Source organism: Haliotis rubra, unplaced genomic scaffold (assembly GCF_003918875.1).
Source record: "Haliotis rubra isolate DU_JTF1 unplaced genomic scaffold, ASM391887v1 Scf47, whole genome shotgun sequence".
In the NCBI taxonomy this organism is placed as follows: Eukaryota; Metazoa; Mollusca; class Gastropoda; order Lepetellida; family Haliotidae; genus Haliotis; species Haliotis rubra.
The window spans coordinates 1,561,738-1,576,836 of NW_025767157.1; the positions used below are offsets into that span (position 1 = coordinate 1,561,738).

The 15,099-nt window shown below is 39.1% G+C and overlaps 1 protein-coding gene and 1 long non-coding RNA gene across 3 annotated transcripts in view; both read right to left on the reverse strand.

Moving 5' to 3' along the window:
* Window positions 1-592: 592 nt before the first annotated feature.
* On the reverse strand, window positions 593-1,289 carry LOC124290582. Of its 2 annotated transcripts, XR_006901978.1 has the most exons (3): window positions 1,192-1,289; window positions 759-956; window positions 593-654 (listed from the first exon to the last, which is right to left on the reverse strand). It is a non-coding gene; the product is annotated as an uncharacterized LOC124290582 (long non-coding RNA). The 2 variants fall into 2 exon arrangements; XR_006901977.1 differs by lacking the exons at window positions 593-654; window positions 1,192-1,289 and adding an exon at window positions 1,124-1,187 and having other exon boundaries at window positions 785-956.
* A 1,664-nt stretch (window positions 1,290-2,953) lies between these two features.
* LOC124290581 (synaptotagmin-like protein 4) overlaps window positions 2,954-15,099 on the reverse strand; it is a 75,357-nt gene continuing 63,211 nt past the window's right edge. Inside the window, 10 exon segments of the mRNA XM_046727332.1 lie at window positions 2,954-3,931; window positions 4,300-4,508; window positions 4,975-5,192; window positions 5,551-5,712; window positions 6,106-6,208; window positions 6,396-6,406; window positions 6,408-6,581; window positions 9,315-9,335; window positions 9,561-9,668; window positions 10,917-11,093. Of these exon segments, the coding sequence (XP_046583288.1) occupies window positions 3,783-3,931; window positions 4,300-4,508; window positions 4,975-5,192; window positions 5,551-5,712; window positions 6,106-6,208; window positions 6,396-6,406; window positions 6,408-6,581; window positions 9,315-9,335; window positions 9,561-9,668; window positions 10,917-11,033 (1,272 nt within the window). The 5' untranslated portion in view covers window positions 11,034-11,093 and the 3' untranslated portion in view covers window positions 2,954-3,782.

Consider the following 15,099-nt stretch of genomic DNA (forward strand, 5'->3'; position numbering starts at 1 on the left):
CAACACTTCCAGTGACACAGTGACTTGGCTTGGGATATTATCAGTAAACATGAATGTTTTTAAGGTACATTAAAGGATATCTCTTGATTGTAAGACTAATGAACACTTCAATTGTACAGTCATATCCTGGGGCATAAACAATCGACTCACCTACATGAAGCGCACCTCACCCACACTACAGTGTGACTCACCCACACTGAAGTGCAACTCACCCACACTACAGTGTGACTCACCCACATTTAAAATGTGCACCTCACCCACACTGAAGTGCCCCTCACCCACACTGTAGTGCGACTCACCCACACTGTAGTGCGACTCACCCATACTGTAGTGTGACTCACCCATACTGTAGTGACTCGCCATCAATATAGTGCAACTCATCCACATTGTAGTGCGACTCACCCAAACTGTAGTGTGACTAACTCACACTGTAGTGTGACTCACCCACAATGTAGTGTGACTCACCCAAACTGTAGTGACTCACCCACAATATAGTGCAACTCACCCACACTGTAGTGGGACTCACCCATACTGTAGTGACTCGCCATCAATATAGTGCAACTCATCGCCATCACTATAGTGACTCATCCACACTGTAGTGTGACTCACCCAAACTGTAGTGACTCACCCACAATATAGTGCAACTCATCCACACTGTAGTGGGACTCACCCACACTGTAGTGCGACTCACTCAAACTGTAGTGACTCACCCACAATATAGTGCAACTCATCCGCACTGTAGTGTGACTCCCCCACACTGTAGTGTGACTCACCCAAACTGTAGTGACTCACCCACAATATAGTGCAACTCATCCACACTGTAGTGTGACTCACTCACACTGTAGTGTGACTCACCCACACTGTAGTGCGACTCATCCACATTGTAGTGTGACTCACTAACACTGTAGTGTGACTCACTCACACTGTAGTGTGACTCACCCAAACTGTAGTGTGACCTACTCACACTGTAGTGTGACTCACCCACACTGTAGTGCGACTCACCCAAACTGTAGTGACTCACCATCAATATAGTGCAACTCCACCATCAATATAGTGCAACTCATCCACATTGTAATGCGACTCACCCACACTGTAGTGCGACTCACCCACATTGTAGTGCGACTCACCCACACTGTAGTGCAACTCATCCACACTGTAGTGTGACTCTTTCCATCCACACTGTAGTGCGACTCATCCACACTGTAGTGCGACTCACCCACACTGTAGTGCGACTCACCCACACTGTACTCCACTCTCACCACTTGCACCACCATCACACGAGCCGTGTCACACAGAGTAGAACTCTGTCCTTGGCTTCAGTCCCACTGCCAGCTTAGTAACAGTCAGACACCACTTTGTCCAAGTTGAAGGGACCTACGTCAATATTTTGGGTATTCGAAGTTCAACACAAATGCTATGATGACGCAGGGAGGAATATGTAGTGACCAAGATATTACTTGGCGACAACTTCGACACATCAAAGTTTGACACAAACAGTGTATGATCACATATTTAATGAACGACATGGACTGACATGAAATATTTCAACATACAGTGGAAGCTGTCTAAACCGGCACTCGTCGGGACTAAAGAAATAATCCGGTTTAGACAGCGTGCCGGATTGTACAGATGACATGGTTACCTCCGACTAGAAGTGAACAAGTTTTGTCACTCTCATATACATTGTTCTATCACAATAAAACATGTCAACTCACCAGTTACATGTACAAGTATACCAATGCTGAACTAAGATTAAAATGTCTTTGTCGGCAACCATGTAGTTTCAACAGTTTAATTGGTGACAATACACATCAGGCCGAACCCGCCACGCGCTGGATTAGACAATGCTGATTACAGTATAAACTCACATTCGGACGGCTCATTTCATGCCGAGATCCAGAATTGACAGCTGCCGGATTGCAGAGCTTTTAAATGATGATAATTGCACTAGCCACGGACGGGACTGAGATTTTATGCCAGTGTTGACAACTTGCCGGATTGGACAACTGCCGGCTTTGACAGCTTCCACTGTACCTAACTCAAATCTTATTATTTCAGGCATTTTGAATAACTGCTAAATATATTGTACACAAGCCTTTGAGCAGAATCACAGCCACTTCCTGTACTAGTATATTTGGGGTGAACTAATAACTCGTATATTTTGTTTACAGATCAATAAAAGGAGTCTAAAGTCATCAACCCCAAATTAAATAAAGATAAATAATATTTATTCAGATTATCATTATTATATATTATCATATATACATCTGAAGGATAGGCTCTGGCAACTGCGACATAATACCCCTCTGAAAATTTGAACATTTGTTACTGAATAGGGTTGATAACCTACACCTGAAACAGTTAACATTTTTCGATACATGAATGTATTGTTAATGTGCTCATACCACATTAATTTGCCTTGCTAAAAACTGTATATCATAATATATTATTTTTAGCATTTATCTCTCATGTTCAGTAGCACTCATATTAAAATTCTTGACAAATGACTTTACATGTAACATATGACTGTATGACACAATATAACACGCATATTCACATGTCAATGTTTGATGAAGGAGAGACGGATCCACAGCAGACAAACTATAATTGCCTCCCAACCCCATCCCCCCAACTGCTGCAAAGCCTTGTTTGTAAACAAGCTCCACAAAACTTACAGCACTGCCCATTCAACCCACAAACAGAAACACCAGGTATGCTATGTTGATAGAATGGATGCTTCTTTGGTTTGATTCTGCCATGGATTCTCCCATGGCTTGATTCCCCGATGTTAACACAGTGGACTGTACCATGGCTTTATTCCCCGATGTTAACACAGTGGACTGTCCCATGGCTTTATTCCCCGATGTTAACACAGTGGACTGTTCCATGGCTTGATTCCCCCATGTTAACACAGTGGACTGTTCCATGGCTTGATTCCCCCATGTTAACACTGGACTGCCCCATGACTTGATTCCATGTTAACCCAGTGGACTGTTCCATGGCTTGATTCTCCCCATGTTAACACCATGGACTGTCCCATGGCTTCATTCCCCCATGTTATCACAGTGGACTGTTCCATGGCTTGAATCCCCCATGTTAACACAATGGACTGTTCCATGGCTTCATTCCCCCATGTTATCACAGTGGACTGTCCCATGGCTTCATTCCCTCATGTTATCACAGTGGACTGTCCCATGGCTTGAATCCCCCATGTTAACAAAATAGACTGTTCCATGGCTTCATTCCCCCATGTTAACACAGTGGACTGCCCCATGGCTTGATTCCATGTTAACCCAGTGGACTGTTCCATGGCTTGATTCCCTCATGTTAACAGAACGGACAGTCACATAGCATGAATCCCCCATATGACAGAATTGACAGCTTCATTTCCCATGTGAACAGAAAGGACTGTCCCATGGTCTGAATATGAGTTTTGTGCAACTTTTCTATCATTTCAATAACTACTGAACTGATGAGCTATTCTGATTTAGACTCCGATGGGAGTGACTTGATCTAGTCTCCACTGGCTACAGAGCAACAACTAGTGTTGCCTACAACACGAACACTAGGCTCACACTGTCACAGGTAGAACTGTATAAATCAAGGGCAACCTTGTCAAGAATATTGGCTTGATAATACAAGGCAGAGCAAGGGAAAGGCCAATTGTCTCACAATAATCGTTCAATACGTCCACATAAACAGCATACTTAAAGTACGTGACTAATCCATGTATGTACACAAACACCACTATGAATAATGTGATTGGCTAGATCCAGCAGGTGTTATTTGCGTATCTCACTCTTGCCCATGGTTGCCCGGAGACCGATGGTTCCATCATTCCAGCAGTTTGGTCGGTCCATACAGGACTGCCATATGGCGATCTCTTCCCCTCGTGCATCCATCCACTCCACAGTCTTGCCTGATGACACACCTGAAGACACAAACAGTGAGCCTTGATTTGGGTCCACTTGATGGAAAAACATTATAACCAATGAGCACAAAATACATCAGATTACCAAACCCAAAATGTCAGTGGAAACCTCTGTGCTGACCTTCTTCTGGCTTTAATACATTGTTTCAGCTGGATTTTGAAAGAAATTCTTCACCTCTTGGCTATCTTTCATTGAAGGAGACAAGCAAAATCACTGAATACATCCTTTTGACTGATTAGAAAAAAGTAGCATTTCAATAGTTTCCTCTTCAGATTAGAATTCCCGAGCAAGTGAATGAGCAATTATCGATGAATGATGCATAATCAGCGTTCTTGCATGCTATTGCAGGCAACGGGAGTGGTCATACCTGTTCCTAAGTTGAGTCTGACGCCTCCCAGGAAGTCATTGCTGGTGATCTTGTCATAGTCCCAGATGGTCAGCTCCAGGCTGCGGTCCTTCATTTCCTCCTGACTCACGTCCTCGAACAGGAACACGTGATTCCATGTGGGATTGCAGTTCCGCTTCACCACGGCAGACTTCTGCTTACTACTCTTGTGCTTCTCAGGCAGAAGGTAGCTGTACAACACCAGAACATACAGTGAATCCTACGTACCAAACAATGCTCGAAAAATTGTAAAACAAACTCATCTCAAAATATCACTAACTAAGGCAAAATATCTTTTATCTCTTGTTTGACCCTTTATGTCAAACACTGCTGCAAACACTGGATGAAATATTCTGGATTTGTCAATATTTGGAAAACAACAATACTGGCCATGTCCCCTAGCACAAAGTGATCTTAGCACTGCAATTATCATATGATTGCTTGAAGATCACATTTGCACAGGTGTAATCCTGTAATACTTGTATCCAAACTGTCTGTATCTAAACCACTGACCAGCTTCTCATCAGTAATTGGAAAGCATAAAATATTATTACAAATTGACAGTATATATTATAGTGAGAAAACTGCACACTGGACATAAGACATCCAATACGTCATCAAGTCTAGCTCTGGCAATGATACTCCAGTTGTACATACGCTTTACAGAAGGGGTCTGAGGAGCCATTAGACCGCACAGCTGTCAGATTCTTGGCCTCCTTCACAAGCACCTGCATTTCCCCCCTAGGGGGCCCCTTGCCCTTCTTAGACTTGCCCTTCCGAGAACCATCGTTCTCCAGGTTCTCGGCTGTCACGAACTTAATCGACACGACAAGATCACCCTTGTAGGAAACTGGCTGGGCACCTGGGGCTTCCAACTGCAAAAATAAGGGGCATAACTCTCTCATTTATACTTACATGCATATACATTGTATATGACACCTATATTGGAATGTTTCAACTCAGCATATGTAATAGAACTACGTTCTTTGCTCTACATCCATGTAGGGAATTGATCTAGGCTCTTTTGTGTATGGGATGTGTGGGCAGGCTACAGGGTAATATATAGTTGACTTGCTGTAGAATTTCTGCAAGTACTACCGAAGGGAGTTGTATTTGTTTTTGTTATAATGCTTGCATAGAAGTTCTACTTTTAAAATCAAACAATGCCCTATTAAATCCTGCAACATCAGTTCTTAAATGCGTTGCCTAGCTTGTAGGGGCACAATGGCTTACTCTGTCTTGAAGGGGGTACCACTTGGGGGAGGCGTCGCCAAACTTGTAGCAGTCCATGGGAATCATCACTTCCCCAAGGAAGTCATTTCTGCCAAATCGGTCATTGTGCCACACTGTTACCCATAATGCTCTGTTCTCAACTTCGCTCTTTGAGATGACATACTGTAACATGGCAATGTATACTTTAAAACATTGAGAACAGACAATGTATGATGATTGTAACACAAAGTGAGGCTTTGTTAACTTGGAATCCATTAACACAATCTATCAGCTGAGGTGTTTGTAGTGTTTTCTGGAATAAATCATACTACAGAAATAGAAGTATCCCAGAATCCTCGCACCATCCCTCCAACAGAAATATCATTCACACAGACAGCCTTTTGGTGAGTTTTTGTATCTTTCTTTTATTGTATTTACCTGATGGTTTAGCATCTCCTACATATTTAACACAGATACTATAACATACTGAATGATAGTATAATCTCAATGCCTAAACAGACCCGATCCAAAGTGGTTGTCAATATGTTTTAGCTGAATAGTGGAAACTCAACCTACTCTCAACACTTCATCAAATGTGGGGCTGAGCGTGTGCTTCTTGATCTTGGTTTTCCTCTTTCCACTCCGCGTCTTGTCTGGCAGAAGGTAGGTCTTCACATATCTGCAACAGAAGTTGTAGCAATCTGATCAGAGTTATCTCCCCTTCATCACCTGACAAGGCAATGTGTTAGTTGTCTCCCCTTACTATGTAGTTATAGGATGTACCTTGTAATCAATTGTTATTTCTTTTCCCCATTGCCATTTCATTTAGGGTATTTATGAATCACTGAGTGGTACAGTAAACTCACGGATCTGAACGATTCCTTTTTTGTATCGACTGGTGCAATATCCTTGCACTGCTTGATGTGTATTTCCAAGGCCCCAGTCTTGTAGTTGTAGTCAAGTCCAAACAGTATCTCCCCGGTGGCAGGGATCTTCCCGAAGTTGATCTCCCCAGCATCGCTGTACACACTGTACAAACTCTCCCGACTGTCCTGTAATACGCACAATACAACTGATGTAAAATGGGGCCTGCTTCGGGAGAATTGGAGTAAGATCAGCATTAAGAAGAACTTCCTCAAATTACTAACATGTAAATTTACAGTATTTTCTTACATTCTGAAGATAGATATAATTTACTCATTTTCCTTTATACAAAAATTCAGTTTGGCTTTCGTTATTGGTTTGAGACATGTCCAGAACTCCCCTCAACAAAATAATGGCAGTGGTGAAAACTATGATGGCAGCAACAAATATGTTGCATTAAAGCATTGCCATCCTCTGATTCTGAAGGTTTTTTATCAATGTTTTGCTATGTCTGAATGAAAATCGGAGTTTCACTTTAAACTGCAGTCAGTAATATTCCGTCTGTATTTACATAGGGAAACTTAAACCAGTCATTTCAATTTTTGCTTTATGTACCAACTTGCGGATTATTGTCCCTTATTACCGTGGAATTAACCACAATTCATTAGCAGGACCGGTCACTATTAAATCTTTGGCAGGCAACCTGGATCCATTACAGCTGGGGCACTCTCTAAATATTTCAGTGTTACCGTGACCATTAGAACTGACAGAAAATATCAGAAACAGTTCTTTGAGTGTGATATGTATATGTCTGCCATCCACCCTAGGCATGTCAGTACTGATTGGTGCAGTTTCAAATAAAAGAAGTGAAATAATTAAATAGTTAGACATTTAAATATGACTTTTTGTAACCCTCTACCTCAATAAAGAAAAACTCTGAAACCAACAACCTGAAATATAAGTTATTTAAAAAAATTCATATAGTTATGGTAAAAACTAATCACCAATTAACAACAATAAAAAAGAGAAAACAACCTGTTTAAATAGTTAAAATCAACAACTTGATAAGCTAATGCATGATTGCTGTAACCGCTGTCTAAACAACTTTTGAGGAGCTTCACTGAAAATGAATCGTACATATACAACCATAAAACTGTTATTATAAAAACGTCTTGACTATTTGCAAGGTGACACACTGACAAGCAAAGAGAGGCACACTGTTGTGGAGTATACAGAAAGTTAGAAAGCTGCTGATACTAGCGTGAAGTGAAGGCCAAATACATGTGTACTACAGTGCAAGGAGCTCATGGTTGTGGGTGTGGCCTGTTAGCAGCAATGACACAGATGTTAGTTACCATGAAACAAAAAACACCTGAATACCCTCTAAACAACACAATACAAATCTTCCTTTGTTACCGGCAATGAAGATTTATAAGCAATAATATTATTATTATTATTATTATTATTATTATCATCAGCATTTGTTACATCATAAAAACCCAGTGAGAGGGATTGTGGTTTAGAGTAGGCCACCAGGAAACTATTAGTTGTTCTGGTGAGTGGATTGGGTGGTCAAATTCTGAGGACTGGCTGATTGCGTGTCATCATACATGGACCCATGAAGATCCGGTTAGGATTGATCTCCAGTAACCCATGCTTGTCGTAAGAGGCGACTAATGGGATCGGGTTGTCAGACTTGCTGACTTGGTTGACACATGTCATCGGTTCCCAATTGTGCAGATCAATGCTCATGCTGTTGATCACTGGATTGTCTGGTCCAGACTGTATTATGTACAGACTGCCGCCATATAGCTGGAATATTGCTGAGTCCGCCGTGAAACTTAACTCACTCACTCATGTGCATCATTGCTCAAAATATCAACCACTAGACTTTTGAACTCGATATCTACATGCTTTGCATAGCTGTAATATTGCTGAGCAGTGCCATTGAACCATGAGGAAATAAATGACATGAAACTCGAAGTGAGATCACATCCTACTTCACATGTGCCATGGGGTACGTCCATAGCCGACATTCCACTGCAGGAAGTATGTAAGTAATTAAGTTGAAGCTCTGTCACTGGTATAAACACTATCGTGTTACTAATGTACATACGTCTCTCAGAGGAATTTACAAAACAAACATAAGTCAGGTACTGTCATGAATTCCTGTGCTTTGACGGAGCAAATCATTTTATATGAAGCACTGAAAACATGAAGTCATTATACTGATAGCTTATTGCTAGATTAGTATCCGATTGGGTCAAACTAGTAAATATTTAATTAATCAAAGTTTACATCAATGTTGCACCAGCTAAGGTCTGATGAAAGAAGCTGAATTTGTTTGAAGATGGATCTAAAAGGCACTACCACCACACACTGCAGCATGAACCACTCACTGCTGGTTATGACTGTTTTTGCTGTATTATCAAGAGGTTATTAGTTTTTTAGTATTTAGTTTTCTATCAGAAAGCTATATCTATTTAATTTAAAATATTGTTAGTTTGTTAAAATGTGTCACATATTGTTTAAGTGAACGATGTTAAATCATAATTCAGATAACTCAAACGTTCTGGTGTTTAGTCATAACAACAAACTTCAATTTCTAACAAAACTGACGGCTTTCTTTCCCATCATCTGAAAGTGTTTTTTTTCAGTAAAAGTAATTATTTCTCACTGTTGATAGTAAAGACAATCCACCAAAACAGTAAACATAAAAATATTGTTGAATGAATAGTTCCCATAGCCTCATAAAGTAATCATTATTTCTCTGTGTGTTATGAAAACTTAAAAGAAAATATATACATAAAATTGGAAAATGAAACTTCTGCCAATAACCAAACACCTTGTATGTTGATATTTCATTAAGAAGAACTATCAGTGCTTTATATGTTCCATGCAAAAATTCTAATTACTGTTACCGATGACAGAGTGCTTGAACGCTGAAAATGACGGTTATGTATAAATATATCCATTTTCGACACATCTTTTCACCTGTAGTCGCTACCACAAATAAGCTATACCGTAAATGTTTTTTTCAGTTTTGATTGCAATTTATCAATTAAATATTAGTACAGTAAAAAATGAGTATTATTACAATCAGAACACGCGCAAAAGAGAAGGGATTTTTGCTCCATAGAACCCTTCAGTGTGTGAGACGGACTTACTGTAAGACTGGAATAAAGGTTGCCACGACTACCACGTAAACTGCCAAGAGACTTGTGAGACGCAACCAGGTCATCTATGTCTTCATCTTCCTCTTCTCTGTCTTGCGGCTATGGGACCAGGGGAGACAACTCATTATCACACATCTCAGAGGGGGGACAACTCATTTTCACACATACCCTCAAGAGAAGGATTTCACATGTGTACAATCTGCCATGCTTACAGGCAGTCCCGAGAAAACCTCTTTACTCTCAGCTCCACATCACATCAGGTGTGTGACCATCTTGCGTCAGCTTATTTTATTCCAAACCAGTCCACAAGGTTATCGCAGTGCAGTGCAGGCTGTCACAGACTCACAGGTAGACAGCAGTGACAAAAAGCTTGTCGCAGTGAGATTTCCTTGTGGAATGGCATACTGATCATCTGGGTAATGATGTACCTGTTCAGGTGAGGGTGATGCACACAACATTGACATCTGGCTGATAGCCAGAACACACAGGAAGCAAAGTGCTTATTGTGAACACGAGGAGATGTGACCATTGCTAAACTGCACTGGCATTGCACACACAGATTACAAAATACAGATACATGGACGGGCAACAGGAAAAGCTGCTATGTGGTACCTACTGCAAGTGATAGACTTTGACAATCTTACTAGTGCTGAGCACCAAACTTGACCTGGGATACTATGAACTACATTTATGTGATTTGGATTATCTCCCCTGATGATGGAGTGTTGGATTATGTACTGGACAAATTAAGTAAAGAATAATGAATATTGAAAAGAATGGGGACAATTTCATGATATTGTTTACTCAGCATTCACAGAAATATAGTTCCCAAAACATTCATGATCCCTTACTTTCAGTGTTCAGTATATAAACCAAACCAAAGCATTTCATCATTACTTCATTGTCAGGGGAGATAATCCAAATCACTGAAATCTCAGTAAAAAAATGGCAGTCACTAAGGATTGTCAAAGTTTAACACTTAGTCTTAATTTCAGTAAGTGTGGGTATAGATTATGTAATGTTATCATATCATAAATTTATAATTTCACTAAAATTTGTCTGATGAAAGGAAACAGAGTTATAATATTGCTAAATTATCTACCATTTAAACGTGCATAGAATATTAAACATCATATCAATTAACCAGGTATATGTGGATAAAAAACCAAGACTGCTTTATCCAAATTAGATTTGAGAGGCAGATTTGTAAAAAAAATAATGCATAAACATTACATTTCATCACCATTAGACTTAACTTGCAACGAATGTTTTATGAATACCACACAGATACTGAAGGTAAGGTATGTATTGATGGACACAAGTGGGAAGCGACCAGGATGACAATACCTCTTCCAACGATGTTGACGTCAGTACGAAGTGACGGTATTGACAGATGGCTATGATGTCGGGACTTGTGTTCAGGGGTGTTCTCTGCAGATGTCCCTGAAATATGTCCGCTGTCATCACCGTGACTCTCAGTCTCCGATGTCCGATCGGACATCACTGGAGGATTTACACCCACATCTGAAAATATGGCAAATTACATATCATGTTTTCTAAATTGTAAACAATATCATGTACCGGTAGGTCACACGATCAACTGTTAGTGTCCTCATCCCAATTGGGTTAATTGTTACAAATGTTAGATATACAATAATCTCAACCCAAAAGTTATAATTTTAGTCAGGTGAGATCCACTAAACCTAAGAGGATTCAGTGGTTTACATACACAGCGTAAAACACTGATATCTTGGTTTGCAAATCTTTGTCTTCACTTCTTTCCACAATTAAAGAATATACTGAAAATTTAATCACATGATAATTTTTGTTCTCAAAACATAAATCTGTAAAACACAGTGCACCAAAAACTCACGATCCAATTCCTTCTCGGCCATATTTAATTGGCAAAAAATCTTTTGACAGTTGTTTTTTATCAGTATTTAAACTTTGCAGGAAAACAATCTGAACACCCTGTGAGGCTTCTATCAAAGATTGAATTGCAGTCACAGTAAATAGGCTATGTATAATCCACAATCAATTCTCTATGACACACAAACAACACCACCATATTTGGATCACCAGTAAACCACATATATATAATTAGCATGCAGTAATTCATCTGTTAATTCATGCAATTAGTAAGTTATGTGATAATGGCATCGTTTGGAATGATAATATATGGTAGACCTATCCTAGACAAAGCCTTATGGTGAATACCAGTACACGCCAGGATATATGAAGTACCGTATTCAACCTATTTCGAATCCCCACTGACAGTCTCAAGAGAAATGCGAGGCTCTACAAACTACAGTACCATATTCAACCTATTTAAAGTCCCATTTTACCATGCCAGGAGAAATACAAAGAGAATCTTAAATCAAGAAACTAATGTTCCATATTCAACCTATTTAGTGCCTCCTCTTACAACCTCAAGTGGAAGTTTCCCCCTAGTCTGTCGTACAGACCCTGAAGTAAATATATCCAAGAAAGCCCACGCAAGTCTAGAAAATGTGGCAAGTCTAGATTTCCTCAGGGCTCCTTTTCATTATATATATATATTTTTTTTACTAGGAACTTTTTTTCAGTAAAATATGTTCATTTCAGAGACTAGTTGTTAGTCTAGTTTCCCCTTTGTAACACAATAAACCATTGTCTTCCAGCATGATGACACTGGAAACTACACCATAGCTGAAGATTTTCATGTCAGTCAAGAGTTATTTTCTAAGACAGTTCCTGATCAGTGTATATTTCCAAAGGAATCTTAAATGAATTAAGCAATTATAAGTAGTGAATATTATTTTTTTTACATGAGTCCCACTGATTTAGCATAATTCTTGTAAGAATTTATGTACTACCTTTAGTCTTGTTTGAAATATACAAGAATTACGACACACTTTTCATAAAATCAGTACGCCACACATGATAGTAATTCATGTCTATATCATGTGGCTGTACATGACACATGGCTATGAAAAGGACGACATGAAACTGTTCACAACGTTCAACCATTTGTCGATGAACAAAAGCAATAAATCTTAATGTCTAACGTATCAAAGTATTTAGAAGCTCGTATTCATTAAGATTGATTGCAGTCACCTTCTATCACAGTGGGGAAAACCAGTAACTACATCTGTGAAGGATGATCTAGCAGTATGTCTGTCCTACCCTGTCCCCAGTTCCACGAGAGTGTGTGGATGACTGATAGTCATCTCTCAAGACAGAAAGGTGGAAACGAGAGTGCCCATCTCAGCGGGCTTGGCTCACTGTGACAGCTTTAACCATTGATAAGCAATATCCTTTATCAAGATGCTATCACTGATGTTATGAGCAAATATTGTCAAATAAAGTTAAAAAGGACTCTGTAAATTGAAACTAATTACAGAATACTTTTATAACGAACACGGATATAATGAACTGACTGCTATAGCGAACTGTTTTAAAAGTCCTCAATAAACCTTATATTATCATATAAAAAAGTGAATAGCGAACTACGGATATAACAAACTAATTTCAGTGGTCCCCTGGAGTTCGTTACAAAGGTGTTTTACTGTATTGATAACATATACAGGTACTTTAGGAATACACTGATTTGTAGATTTGACAAACATGCTATTTAGTACCCACCTTAAAAGATACATCCATCCGAGAAAGACATTTTACCTTGTTCAGTTTGAGGAAAGCTAATAACTACACCATACTTAAGACTACTATCATAGCAGAACAATAAGTCAAAATGTATATCTGTGTAAGTTGAGAATAATGCCTTCTTGATTTCCTTTCTACTGATGTGATTTAATTATTGAATCAGGCAGATATGTTGGTATTTCTAGAAAAAGTAGCTTTGTGGAATTGATAATGGTTGTTCTGAAGTAGAATACCACATTTTAAGTGTAGAGTCAGTGTTTAGCAATTGAAGAGAAAAACATGTATCCTTTTCTACAACACACCAAATATTGTCAATTGATGAAATAAGACCACATATAAACTATGACAAAATTATCTTTGTTCGTTTATCATGTTACAAAACTAAGTGTATGGGTATGTAGCACACCCTAGACTATGTACTATAGGCTGACTGACTGACTGAGTTTAGTTTTACAACGCTTTTAGCAATATTCCAGCAATATCATGGCGGGGACACCAGAAATGGGCTTAACACATTGTGCCCATGCAGGGAATCGAACCCGGGTCTTCGGCATGACAAGCCAACGCTTTAACCACTAGGCTACCCCACCGCCCCATGTACTATAGGCCTTTGGCTTGAACACCATCATGACAAAGAAGGGTTGATTGACTTAAACACTTGGCATTGTTTCTCCAAAACAAAGTATATTTGTCAACATAATTAACACAGACATGACTGCCCAACATACAGAGATCTCCAAACAAATGGTACTTCCTGGAACAGTATGTACTGTGTTTTCACAATGGTACATGTGCTGTAAAAATGTCTTCTAATTTCTGCTCTTGTTTCCTATCTGTTCTTACGTTTCTCCTTTCAATGGCATTTAGAGGAGTTCCTACATTATCTGATATTTCAGCAAATATTTGTGATTGTATTTCTGTATATTATCAATGAAGGTTGGTATTTGACCAAAACATCAATGAGGAATAAGTGAACAGCTCTGATTGGTCCCATGACCTTTCCACAGAGATTGATCTGATTGGCTGGAATACTTTGTTCTGGTGATCAGTGATTTTCCACATCAGTTAGCCAGGAGAATGACTGTGGAAGTGTGCTTAACATACTGCCCCAGTCTGACTTGTGGTGCTATGAAGCAATTCCATACATTAGCACAGGCCACAGTTATAGCATTGTTATTTGGCCAGATGTTTTGTTGTGGTTCCCATCTTTGCTAACCAACATCACCAGGGGTAGAGGTAAGAAATACAAACAAAGGGAGGTTAAGAGACTGACATATAATTTCTGAAAACAAGATATTCCATTTAAGGAGACCCTTCCTGTAGCTTCACTTTGTGCCATTACAGTAAGGGCTGGAACATAAGATGGTGGAACAGACTAGCTTACAGGATAGGAAGTATTTTAGAAATATGCAAAACTTGTAGATGTAATAATTAAAGGTATTAGATGTGATTAAATCAAAGAGAACTAGATTTTTTATAAGAACAATAAAAGATTTGTTTCATCCAAACTATCTTAGGAAGATGTAAAGAAACAAACGTATGGGGAGCCATTTAAACTTGTTTGATAGTATTTTCGCCAATATTTCAAAGCTTTATTTACACAGGACTAAAAAGGAGTTTTACATTAACTCAGTGTGGTAAGCTAATGATCCTTATTCAACACAGTTTGTACAGCGTTTTTTAATCTGGTCATTCTCCTTTACAGACTAATCTAAATGCACATTTCATTAAATTTAATATTTTTACTTTAACAAATCCATGAATCTTCTTCTGTCTGAGAAAACTATGTTCTCATCGTGAGTTGGTTGTGAGGATGAAGATGCTTGTGACGTTAAAGAGCCACACATATTGATTCTGTTTTGACTTGATATTTTGCTGTGCTAAA